Source organism: Falco punctatus, assembly GCF_963210335.1.
Source record: "Falco punctatus genome assembly, chromosome: 2".
In the NCBI taxonomy this organism is placed as follows: Eukaryota; Metazoa; Chordata; class Aves; order Falconiformes; family Falconidae; genus Falco; species Falco punctatus.
Window position 1 is genome coordinate 30,372,583 of NC_137581.1, and position 12,602 is coordinate 30,385,184.

General features: G+C 54.1%; 1 protein-coding gene and 1 long non-coding RNA gene across 3 annotated transcripts in view; one reads left to right on the forward strand and one right to left on the reverse strand.

Annotated features, from left to right (window-relative positions):
* Positions 1–12,602, reverse strand: part of LOC308058779 (uncharacterized protein) — an 87,040-nt gene that overhangs the window by 27,161 nt on the left and 47,277 nt on the right. Inside the window, exons 10-11 of one of the 2 annotated variants that reach the window (XM_080375138.1) lie at positions 10,664–10,694; positions 1,763–1,919 (exon numbers count right to left, since the gene is read on the reverse strand). The exons of the other annotated variant lie outside the window; for it this stretch is intronic. Of the exons in view, the coding sequence (XP_080231264.1) occupies positions 1,763–1,919; positions 10,664–10,694 (188 nt within the window). The remainder of the gene's footprint in view (positions 1–1,762; positions 1,920–10,663; positions 10,695–12,602) is intronic. 2 annotated transcript variants of the gene reach the window in all.
* LOC308058782 overlaps positions 3,931–12,602 on the forward strand; it is a 54,250-nt gene continuing 45,578 nt past the window's right edge. The window contains exons 1-2 of the long non-coding RNA XR_013925961.1: positions 3,931–6,885; positions 7,512–9,013. This is a non-coding gene — a long non-coding RNA (uncharacterized lncRNA). The remainder of the gene's footprint in view (positions 6,886–7,511; positions 9,014–12,602) is intronic.

A 12,602-nucleotide genomic window follows, 5' to 3' on the forward strand; every position in this document is an offset into this window, starting at 1 on the left:
CCACTAAATGCACATGGCCGAGAACGAACTGCATTTTACATCTCTAAGCAAAAGTAATGAAGAAAGTATCTTTTCAGAGCCATCAGTATTTCAGAGTGCAAATAATTTTCAGTTTCAATAGATGAGTATTGATGTCTTTGATATAACTCTATGTATAGCTCTATTTAATAAGTCTAAATTATTCTCCTGGAAGTAATGTTCCACACTCACAGATACACAAGGCACTCCAGCAGCTTTCAGCTTGCTTGGGAGCTCTAAAAGGCCACGGCTGAGGCACAAGCAACTCTACTTTTGAAAAAATAATTCAAAAAATAAGTTTGTGGCAGGTGTTATTTTTATTATTTTGCCCTTTAGTTTCCAGAAATGGGCCCGATTCTGCCAGCACAAAGGCACGGGTGGGATGAGGTCTGTTAGCAGGAGTATTTCGGGTCGCCACCGAGCTGGTGGTGCTGCTCCGAGGGACCCCTATGGGCGGACCGAGGACCCCCCAGAACGGAGGGAGGGAAACCACGAGGTGCATCGGGCGCGGCCGTGGGAAGCCTGAAGGGGCTGACGTTTTCAGCCGCCCTCGGAGCTCTGGGCTGGACTGTGCCTGTCGGACGGAAGGGCTGGGGGAGCCCCGCGGTAGCGGAGCGGGGGCAGGGCGGCGGCTGGCCGTGCCCAGCCCCGGCAGCCCTCCCGCCGGGCAGCCCTTCCCCGCACCCACCGGCCGCCCAGGGGGCGAGGCGGGCCGGGGCCGGGTCGCGGGTGCCCCGCTGCGCTCTCCGCGGGGAGCGGGCAGGCGGAGGCCGAGGCTCAGCCCTACGCGGCCCGGCCCCCGGTGCGGCCGTGCCCGCCGGCAGCTCCCCCGGCCCAGCCCGGCTGCTCCCTCCGCCCGCGCTGCGCTCCGCCAGCCGGCCCAGCGCTGCCCCAGACCGTCCCGGCGCTGTCCTGCCCCAGGACAGCCCAGCCACTATCCTGACTGTTCCAGCGTTGTGCCAGCACAGTCCCAGCACCATCCCAGGTCCTTCCAGCACCGTCCTAATTGTCCCAGCACTGCCCCAGCACAGTCCCAGGACTATCCTAACTGTCCCAGGACAGTCCCAGACTGTCCCAGTTCTTCCAGCACCGTCGCAGACGGTGTCAGGCAGTCCCAGCCTGCCCCAGCTTTGTCCCAGCACTATCCCACCTGTCCCACGACAGTCCCACACTGTCCCAGGACAGTCCCAGCACCGCCCCAACCATCCCAGCGCTTGCCGGAGCGCAGTCAGGCTGTCCCAGACTTTCCCAGCAGAATCGCAGATTGTCCCAGCAGAATCGCAGACTGTCCCAGCATAGTACCAGCACTGTCCCGGCTCCTCCGCCAGTACCCATCTTCCTCCCGCTGGGCCCCCGGGTTGCCTTAAAGCGAGGGTGGCCCTCCGGGTACCAGCCAGGCGGCACGAAACGGAGGGACTCGGCGAGGGCATCCCTTGGGTGACAGTCCGAGGGCCCCGGGACAGCCCACGGCCACTGCCACAGAGACGGGAAAAGGAGCCGGGGATTCTGCCGACAGGACCTACGAGTTGCTTTGCAGCCCAGCTGCAGTGTTTGCAGAGTTACCGAGCGCAGGGAAACGCTTCGGCTCGCCCCGGGGAAGTCCGAGCACAGACAAAACCGCAGCTCGGGGTGTCAAGTTTGCAGAAAATGGCCGAACACAAATTTATTTTGCGTTTTCCTCCCGGAAAAGGAAAAGAATAATAAGCTGAACCCGGGAGATAAATGACTGGCGGTAAATACTGACCAGCGGCAGCAGCTGGAGACGAATCACCACACTGCCAGCACTTCAGCTGCAGCGTTTTGGAGGGGACGGGGAGACAAGCGAGATCTCCGGGCTGCCGCAGTGCCTGCACGCCCGCTGCCTTCGCTGGCTCTAGTGTTTGCGAGAACAAAATAAGAGGCTGGTGCAGAGAAACAATAAAAAAAAATTAAAACAAACAAACAATAACCCACCTAAGAAGCACTAATGACTCGAAAGCACTGCAGCCCTGCAGACCCGGCTCGTCCCGGCTGGGGAGCGCAGCGCAGGTGGCAGCGGGTGGCGGCGCAGCACCCGGCGGTGCCCGGTCCCTCTGCCCGGCACCGGGCGGCCAAGGGGCACGGGGGGAGCGAGGCAAAACGAATACCGGCCGCGGGGAGCGCCGGTTGCCGGGACGCTCGTCCCCTGCCCCGCGGGGCAACCTGCGGGCGATGCAGACGGCGACTCGGCGGTCCGGCGCACCGCGGCCGGGCGGCGGCTGGAGGGGGGCTCCCGTTCTCCCGGCGTGACCGAAAGTCCGAAATTCCCCCAAACGCACACGTTTTGGTTTCAGAGGAGTGGGATGGAAATGACTGTCATTAACCAGCAGGTCCTGAAAGTTCTTCTTGCTTTTCAGGGGGTCAGAAGTTACTCCTCGAGGCGCTGTCATCGTCGTTTCTGTCTTCGTGTATTTCCAACACACCGAAAAGTTTCCATCCCAGCAATGTGAACATTTTACAGTAACTGCTCATTTTCTCGGAAGCCAAAACTAGCCTGGGAAGCAGATCTGCAGCGGGCTGCCAGCCGCTCTCCACCCCGCTTCGCCTGACCCAGGGCTGAGCACCGCCACGGCCGCAGTGCCAGGACCCCCTGCCGGCACCCGGCCCCGCCACCGGCCGCTGCCCCGGGAGCAGGATCGGACCCCTCAGCATCTCGGACGAGTGAATAACCGAGAAGCAGCAGCTACCTCAAGTCCAAAAGGCGACTACATTTTTTAAAAACATAACCAGTTGTTACTGCCTTTTTACAGCGTTATTCCAGCTTTCCCCGACCCTCTGAACTTTATCGCTTAATTGCACCGTTTGACCTTCTGCTAAAAGGAGGTGATTCTTTGCTTCTTTCTATACGTTAAATAACTCCGTATATGCCGAGAGAAATAAAAGTACCAGCAGACACCCAAGGTGCTGAGTATTTGCATTTGGTATTTTTAACGACGAGACTCAAAATTGCTTAATTTAATTATTACAAATAAGATAACATAGTCGTCTGTAGAGTTCAAACTACCTGAACTTACACTAAATCTCCGCGAAGTTTGACAAGAGACGAAACCGGTAGCCCCGGTGCCGCTGGGGGGGGGGGGGGGGAGGGGGGCGGGGGGGAACATATAAAAATCTGGGCTTGGAGACATCTCCGAGGAAAAGGGTGTCCGAAAACGGGACAACGAGACGCTGAGAAACCTGACATCGAGGGGATGAGCTGGATGTTGAGCCTGGCACGAAAACGAGCCGTCACACAGAGATTTAGTTTTTATCAGCCAAATCTTTGGACTGGGGAACGAAAAAGGGGAGAAACTTAATATTTGCGGCTGGAGAGAAGCGAGCTCCCCATGACCCGGCCGCGGTGTCCCGCAGCCCCTCTTCGGCCAGGGGCGGCTCGGGAACCACGGGGAGGGCATTTCTGAAATGATACTCCATGCTCCTGGACACAGCTCTGCAATAATTACAGTTTTAAAAAAAAAAAAAGAAAAAGAAAAAAATAAGAGAGAGAGAGAGAGAAAATAGGGAAAAAAACACAGGAAAAGACAAGTCGTCGCTGGGACACCGCTATCCAAAACCAGGTTACTGTATTTCTTTCGCTAAGGGCTGTCATTATTCACTGTATATACCCTCCCGGCAGTCAATCGTAACAAGCATGTTTTAAAGCCTCCATTAATTTAAACAGAACAAAGACACTTTCCAGCTACGCTAGGGAAGAAAAAAACCAAAAAAAAAAAAACAAAACAAAAAACAAAAAACCAAACTGAAAACCACCACACCAAACCTCGACTCAATTAAAAATAACGATTTTGTTCTTGGACAGCTACCATTTTGTCGCTCTTACCGTCCCGGGACTTTCATTTAACCTCGGTAACATCCTGAAAGGCTACAATCATTCTGCACACATTGCATCGTACCTTTTCAGTCCTGCAATACAGAGCAGTACTGAGCTGACCGCCGGCTGCCCTGACAGTTTGTTCGGTAAAAGAAACGTGACGAGGCACAAGGGGTTAATTAAACCGTGCAGAGATCCAGCTGGTAGGAGCAAAAATCATCCCGTCTTTAACAACCTGGTCGCACACGCTGGATATAGACAACGGTGTCTGAAAAAATAATTACGAAATTACGCAGCTCTAGACACACCCAAAAAAAGTTTCCAAACCGAAAAAAAAAAAAAAAAAAAAAAAAAAAGCCCCAAAATCTCGGTAGAAGTGACCGGTATTAACTGCGGCTGCTGGTCCTTCAACTTCGCTTTGACGCGCAGATCACGACCATTCCCTCTACAGGTTTCCCAAAATCTCGCTTTTCGAGCCCATTCTGTGGGCTGGACGGCACGGAGAGCGACCTGGGGGCACGGAGGGGGCCCCGCCGCCCGCCCCCAGCCCCCGCCGGGCTGCCCAAGCCCTCCGGAGCCGCCGGGGCGAGGGGCGCGGGGAGGTCGGCGAGTCCCGGCGCTGCCCCGCAGAGCCCGGGGGCACCAGCCCGGGGAAGCCGCGGGGCTCCCGGGGAGCTCCCAGCACGTCGCCGGGGAAGGGAGCGAGATGCCGGAGTCGCTCCCGCTTCGCTGGAAGTGGAGACGCACCGTGTCAGCCCCGGCACAGCCAAAACCCTTCTCACCCCCTCCTCCTTCACACCCCTCTCCTCCCCAGCTATAGCTGATGATATTTTTTTTTCCCCTAAGCACAAATGCCTTCTCGCCTGCCTTTGACGTTTAGGGCTGGTGAGCAAGGAGAGCTCTGAAGTGGCGGTTACCGCCGATCTCTTTCCGTGACACCACGGGGGAATTTTGGGGGTTCTTCGGAAAAAAAAAAAAAAAAGAAAGAAAAAAAAATCCGGCAGGCGAAGGCGTTTGACTTGACTTGGCGGTGGCTGGCAGCACCCGCCTAGCGCGGGGCCGGAGGTGGCTGCGCCACCGTGGCTCATCCCCACCGTGAGGCAGCGGGGACGTCCCCGCGTGTCCAGCTGCAAAGACATCTGGTAGGGACGGGGCTTGGAGATGTGCCACCTCCCCACCGAGAAACAACCCTTCCCCGACCCCCAAAATCAGAGCCGGCGTTTTCCTGCCCCCCCTCCCTGCTTAGGGACACGGGGAGCTGCTGTCGATGGCTATCTCCGAATTCCGCTGGTTTCTTAAGAAGGGAGGCTGAAATGTCACTATTGCAGGAAACGCAGAGCTGCTGAAAGTTGTTAGTAAAGAGCATCAAATCAACTCCCCACCACTGCTGTGAAAGTTTCTTTTTTAAAACGTAAAGGAAATTGGATTCGATGCCTCCACCCTAATTTGAAACGCAGTGACTTGCCGTACTTGGCCAATAAAATCTTAAAAGTTTGCTAAAAGGTATCACTAATAATGACAATAATGCCAAAAGCAGCGCTCGGAGCGGTGTGCAAACCCGGTAAAACGCCTGCCCAGCAAATCCAGGCATTTGGAGCTGAATTTTGTCGTTTCAGTTTGCCTGCTGATGTCAACGGCGTGTCGGTAAATACGAAATGAGAATTGAGGGGGAGCGGCTTTTGAGGTCATTTCATTTCGACTCGTTCGTCGTTTACAATATAAAAGACAGCTGACCGGATGATTTTCCCAGTCCCTCGTCCCGCCGGGGTGATGCGGTAACTTTGCGCACAGTTTACGTTAAGATGTTAAAACATCCTTGGTTCTTTCCCTGATGCTGACCCTGCGTTTAATAAAAGCTCGGTGTATCTGTCCGAGCTCGCCGCAGACTGGATTAAACTGTGAGTCTTGAGAGTGGACATGTGGAGTTTAATCGTTGCTACTTTATACTACATTACAGAAGGAATAAGGAAAGCTGTTTGGTAGGCTTTTGATAGGAACTTCAGAGTTTCTTTGTCTATCTTCAGAGCATAGCAGTGTGCAACACATAGTAACTTTTCCCTATAAGGCATCTATTGCCCGGTGCGGGAAACAATCGGTAACCCTTTGGAAAATAAAGTACAGCTCTTAAAAACTTGAAAAAAAAGAAACCAAACCTTGTCCTCCGCTTATATTATCTTTCCCCCTCACAAACCAGCCGGTAAACCACCACCGAAGCAGGCACACTGCTCTGTCCGGGGAAAGTTTAAAAAAAAACACAAACCGACACTCAAAACGCGGAGCCATTCCTGACGGCAGAAGTGAAACCGTCTCGATCCAGGCAAATTTATTTGTAAACCCGGGAAGCAGCGAGCCCGGGCGGCGGCGGGGGGGCGGCCCCGCCCGCGGGGTGCGCGGTGGCGGCGGCAGCGCGGACGGCCCCGCCGGGGCTGGGGCTGCTGACTCAGAGAAGCAATGTAGGTCATAACGAGTTTCCTTAGGTTACCTAAGTTCGAACAATTCAGCTTTTCTTTAGAGACTTCCAAAGCGCTGTTGCAACATTTCTGACCGCCAAGGCTTTCGGCGAGGTTCAGCCCCCGGCTCCGAGCGGGCGGGCAGTGCCCGGGGCGGGCATACCGGCGCCCGGGGACTCACACCTCTCCCCCCTCGCTTGTACCGTCCCTCGCCATTTCCATCACAACGCTACTTTTGGGGGGTTGTGGTTTTGGTTTTGGGTTGTTTTTTTCTTTTTTTTCTCAGAGGCGTGTTTAAAAAAAAATACAAACTTGTGCCACACTCCCATTTTCTTCTAAATTTGCAGAGAAGCAGCAAGCGAATTGCCTACCTACTCTCTGTTCCGTTCAGTTCTTTCCAGGAAGGCTTATTCACGGTTCATAGTTCGGATCTATTCTTCATTAACACTACTTACTACTTTCCACCACCAGTCCATTTTTACACCATCAGTTCAAGGTCTATTAAGAGTTCACTTTTGCCACGGGTTTTGTACGCAAAAGACGATCCGTCTTTTGAGTGACACTGAACACTGTCCGCCTTCGAACTAGGTAATTTTCGTTATTTTTTTCCTTTTTTTTTTAATTTATTTATTGTTAACCATAGCAGAGCTGGAAAAGAGTAGCCGCAGTCCCCAAGGAGAACTCACGGAGGATGAGCAAGCGTCGTGCTCTGGCGCAAGAGCAGCGAAGTGGGACGGCGGCTTTGCTGCGAAGCATAAAGTTGCAGAGGAGATGGAAAGCCCGGGATGGGGGGACGCTTCAAGAAAGGAACCACACGAACGGATTTTATTTTATTCACTCGGAGCTTTCCCCCACCATTACCTGCGCTCCCCGCTGCCCGGCGCCGCGCCGCAGCCAGCGGGGCAGTGCGTGGGCTGGGGGGGGGCGGGAGGGCGAGAGTTCCGAGGGACTCGCACTCTCCCCCAGAAAATCATCATCAGGAAGGCATCCGTTGTCACGAAGCATAACTAAGAGGAGAAATCATCCGCCCATAGATATCACGAAAGCAAGGAGCGGGAGGGGGGGCGGCGGAAAATCCAAACCTCGCCCGGTCCGACGGTTGTATTTCTGCTGAGCGCACGTATCGCCCGCGTGTCCATCACGGGGGTTCGTGGGGCGATCGCGACACCGGTGTCACGGTCACGCACGCCTCCAGCCTTCCTCCTTCCCTCCAGCTCCTCTCTAACCCCGCGGTGACACCCCGCCGGCCTGCGAGCTAGCAAGCGAGGATTTCCCCGTCTAAACATAGAAGGTTTTGCCAACGGAGCAGGAGTCCCGTGAATGCTTTCCCGAGCGTGTTGGAAGCATCAACACCAGAAGCTCCACGGAGCCCCGAGGCCGGAGCCGGGAGCGCCCGGCAGGCTCGGGCAAGCCCGGTCCCGGCCTCCGCCCGCCCGGGGCACGGCGGCTCTGCGTCCCAGGGCGGGAGGGGCGAGCCATTGGTCTCAAAAAAAAAAAAAAGAAAAAGAAAAAAAATACAACAAATGAGTTGAAAAGAAAGAAAAAAAAGGTGGTGGTTTTTGGTTGGGTTTTTTTTTTTTTTTTTTGAGGCTTGCTACCCTGCGCCGTCCCCGCCGGCGGAAGGCTCCCCCCGTCCCGCGGCACCCGAGGGCGGTGGCCGGGATGGCCGTGGGCGCTCAGGACGGGGAGGGAAACGGGGGTGGGGTGGGGGAGGGTGGGCAAAGCTCGGCACCCGTTTGGGAACACGTTCCCCAGCCTTGGCGGCGGTGGAAGGCCTCCTCCGGTGTTTGCAGTTTTCTTTGTTTACATTCAGTTTAGAAACATTGGCCTTCGGCCAGAAAAGAGCCGGTCGTTCCCCCCCCCCCCCCCCCAAACCTTCTCGCGTGGCGATGAGACTTCTAACTTTCACGACACCCCCCACCCCCCCCGGGTCTTAATATGTTTTCCCTTCGGCTCCCCAAATTAACCCTTCGGCTCCCTCGGAAAGAAAACCGAGGGCTGCACGGTGCGTTGCACCTGCCCTCGGAGCTCCCAACCGAGGGGTCGCAACAAGTTTGACCGGGGGATGGAGTCCCGACGGGGGTATGGAGGTGGACGGTACCGGCGAGGCGAGGTGCGCCGAACCGAGCGGCGGGCCCGGGCCCCGCCGCTCGGTTCGGCGCGCCTCGCCTCGCTGCCCGCGGGGCGGTGCTGTGCGGCGGCAGCCGGGCGGGGAAGCGGCGCGGTTCTCCCCGCCGCCGCCGCACCGCCCGGTTCCCCCCGTGCTCGGAGCGGCGGCGGGTGGGGTGAGCGCTGAGGTCGCTTGTATGTCCCTGTCCCCCCCGTCGTGTCCCGTTCCGTCCCCCACCCCCCCCGCCCCGCCCCTCCACCCCGATATCTTCCACCACCACCACCCCTCGGCGAGGAGTAAGTGCCACCGCTCCGCCTTCTCCTTTTCGCAATGTTGACGCAATCTATAAATAGTGGAACAAAAGGACCAACTTCCTCGCAGCTTTGCTGAAACTGCACAAAAAAGGCAACCGGGGGGGGGGACGGGACACACACGGTTATTTTTTATTTTATTTTTCTCCGGTTAAAAGGCGAATCCTCCCCCTCCCCCCGCTACTGGAAGATTATTTTTTTTTTCCTCGCTGCCTCCTATGCTAGCAACGTCCTGCGAGTGGCTATTTTGCTTTTGCACCGAGAGAAGGGCTTCCCCCTCCCTCCTCTTCTGACAGTAAGTGACATTTAGCTACTGCCTTTTCTACGGGGGGGGGGTGGGGGGTGGGGAACGGAACGACACAGCTGCCTGCTCGCCTACCTGCCTGCTGCTCCAGAGAGCGGGCAGGAGGGACCTGGTGCTCCGGGTCCGGGGGTCGGAGGCGCTTAGCGCGGGGGAAGGGGAGGGGAGCAGCACCACGGAGCGAGTGGGGATGCGCGCACGGGGGGACGGGGCGTAGGGGACCCGTGGATTTGGACGAAGGGCGGGGGGGACGACAGACACGCATACCGGTAAAATAAGGTGACCGGGAAGAGGGGACGGTTGCCACTGCTCGCCGAACAAAAGCTGACGCTGATATTAAACGGGCTTTTGTTAGGGGGAAGTGTGTGTGTGTGCGCTTGTATATGCGGGGGGGGGGGGACGGACACGGACACCCCGCCCGCAGCAAGTTGTCGTGCGGCGGAGGGCACCTTAGACTTGTTTACTGCTCGGCGCAGCGCTCACCGGCGTGTTTACCCTGCACACACGACGCGGGGCTCCCCCACCCCTTCCCCCTCCCCCCTTCCCTCCTCCGTGCCCCGGGCGGGGGGAAGGGGGGGGGGGATAAACGGAGCGGGATTTAAAAAGGGGGGTGCGCGGTCAGGAGATCCTGATACGATCACGCGTAAAACACCCCCCTTACACCCCCCCTCCCTTTTGCCGATCGGATCGGTGCAAGCGCAGGCAGTTACTGGCCGGAGGGAGAATTACATCATCCCTTGCTCCAGTGATGCTACCTTTCGTGCCGCTACCATGCGCGCAGGGAAACAAGCGGGGGCGCGCCTCCCCCCTCCCTCACTCCCCCCGCTCGGGCGCAAGCCCGAGCCGGGGGGGGGGGGCGGAGGCGCGCCCCCGCGTCACTCACACACACACACACACACACACACACGCCCGCCCGAGTGTTTACAGCGCTCACACAGGCGTATTGTGACGTCGCCTGAGTGACAGCCCGTCGCACCAACGGGGGGGGGGGGGCGACAAGGCAGAACATGGGCGCCCCGCCCGCCTTCCCCCCCGCCTTCCACGCCGCGCGGGGAGCGGGGCCGCGAGCCGTTCCGCGGGGGGAGGAGGGGGGTGGGGGGGACAAGCCGAGCCCAGGGTTTAAATACTTCGAAACTTAAATTCAACGTGTTCGCTGCTCCAGTACTGCGTTACGTGGTGCCGCTTAATGTGCGTTTATGACGTTTGGTGACGTTCTATGCGCATCGTTCTGCGCCTTGGAGAAGCGATTTCTTAGGGGTGTGTGTAAACCTGGGGTACCCGTGGGGTTCGTGCGCTGTCCCCAGCCTCGTGCACCTCCCGGAAGCAAGCTGGTACCCCAGGGGACCGGTGTCCTGCTCCTGGAGGGGTCTAGCACAACGCAGGAGCTGTCAGAGTGATGGCCTTGAGCACTTTGTTGCTCAGAGTAGACGATAAACCCATCATTATTATTATTATTATTATTATTATTATTATTAAAATAGATTTAAGCACCGAGGACAAAATCTAAATTTCACACATCATATGCTTTCCCCAGTGGTACCAGTGTAACGTTACAGGGTTAGAAACTTGTTGTGATTTGCTACTGGGGTGAGAAAAGCGGGGTTTTTTTTACTCAGTCTGCAAAAATATTGAAGTAGTACTTACCCACTGCAAAGTCAATAAATCTATAATCACACTAAAAACAACAAAAAGTGTTTTACAAACCGATACTTATCAAGAACTGTTTGCCAGAATGCAGCAGTGTAAAATTATTACTAAAACATCAGCATTTGCTCACTGCAAAATTCAAGTAACCGTGAAGCCCTGTTTAGTAGTACACACAGTTTCTAATGTGTTAATGGTTTGGGTTTCTTCAAAGTGTATTACTTTTTGAAGTCTGGGTGTTTCTGTTTGTGCAGAAAATAGACTGAGAAGCTTTGAGCTCCTACTGTTACAAAAGTTAAAAGGAAGCAAAGTTGAGCTGCTAAGTCGGCAGTCTGGAATGAGTCAATAGTATCTCCTTTGTCCTGCTAGCTGTCTCTGCTGTGGTGTATCTTTGCTCTATTTCCTCTGCACAAGCAAATGAGCATTTCTGCGCTCCGTATATTTAATAGTTAGACTTTATAGGTCTCCTGGTTTCTAAATATTGTAACCTCCCAGTGAAATTCAAATGCATCTGCCTTTCCAGGCTGTACGCAACAGTCATGATGCCGTTAATGACAGTACGCTCACTTCTTTAACCACGTAGGTACTTACACATTTTCCATTATCTATAATTAATGGGACAAATTATTCTGGCTTTGTTGTAGTAAGCCTTCATAAGGGAACAAATATGTCTTTTTAAAGTATTCCATCCTCTTGTTTTTACAAAAAAACAAAGAAACCAACAAAAGATGGGGACGGAGACAGGAAGAAGATGTAAATAACTCCCACACACACACTTACTTAGGGATTCCCTGGGAGTCTCAGAGGGCAAGGAGGTAACATAGCTGGCTTTTACAACAGGATCACAGGTCCTGACACGGGGTCACAGAGAATCTATGCTTGGCTAGCCCTGTGCTCCAGTTTTGTTTAGCTGGTAGCTAGTCCCTTGAGGGATCAATGTCAACTTGAGCATGCTAACTTCTACAGGCAATGGGCTGGCCGGTGACCGAGAGCTGTAACTGGCTCCTGGAGGGCTCCCTAGTTCTGCTGTGCTTGGAGAGCGAGTGCTGCTCCCGGGCTGCTCCTGTGGCTCTGGAGCTTGTCACAGAAAGAAATCAAAGTGGCAACAGTATAAAGCAAACCACAACACTGTCCGTTTTCTGAAAACAGAAGGTGGGTAGATGTATTGGGCGGATTGGAAAAGCAGCTTGGGTAGGGACGTGGCTCACAGACTGAGGCACAGAAGACAACTCCCATCACCATAAGCTAAGTTTCTGTGTACCTCAAACCCACTTTGCTCTCAAATTTTAGCTTTAGGTTGGTATCAGTCGTTCTGCAGATCTGTCACACTCCCAGAGCTGATAAACAAACATGAATTCAATATCCCACATGTAAAGGTATTAGTGTTCAGCAAATGGAATAGCAGCATACTTTCTCTGTGTTACATGTAAGTCTTAAACAAATCCATTAAGGAAGCAGGTACAGATATATATGCACATACACATACATATCTCCTCACATTAAAAGCCCCTCTGGTTTAACTATCAAAAAGCATTGGAGACTAGAGTTCAGTTACTAGAGTACAAAGAAAAGTGAAACTGTATCAACTCACTGGGAGGTCGAAACATGCATTTTAACTTATACAGTATGTAGTTTTTATTTAATTTTATGTTACCACACAAAGACTTTTCAGGTCTGCAAGATCAAGATAATATTTTGGGGGGTTTATAAAAATAAGGCTTGCTTATTATTAATATACCAAAGTCTGCTTTTCTTTTGATTGCCTGATTTACATGTGAGTAATTTAGCGTATGATTACCTGAATGACCATTCCTTTCTCTTTTCATGCTTGAAAAAGATTATCGGTCAACTTCTGCTGTAGTACTGTACCTGTGACCATTCTGACTGTCCCATTTGGTGTCTGATACTTTTTGATTTTTTAAAATGTAATTCTGTACTT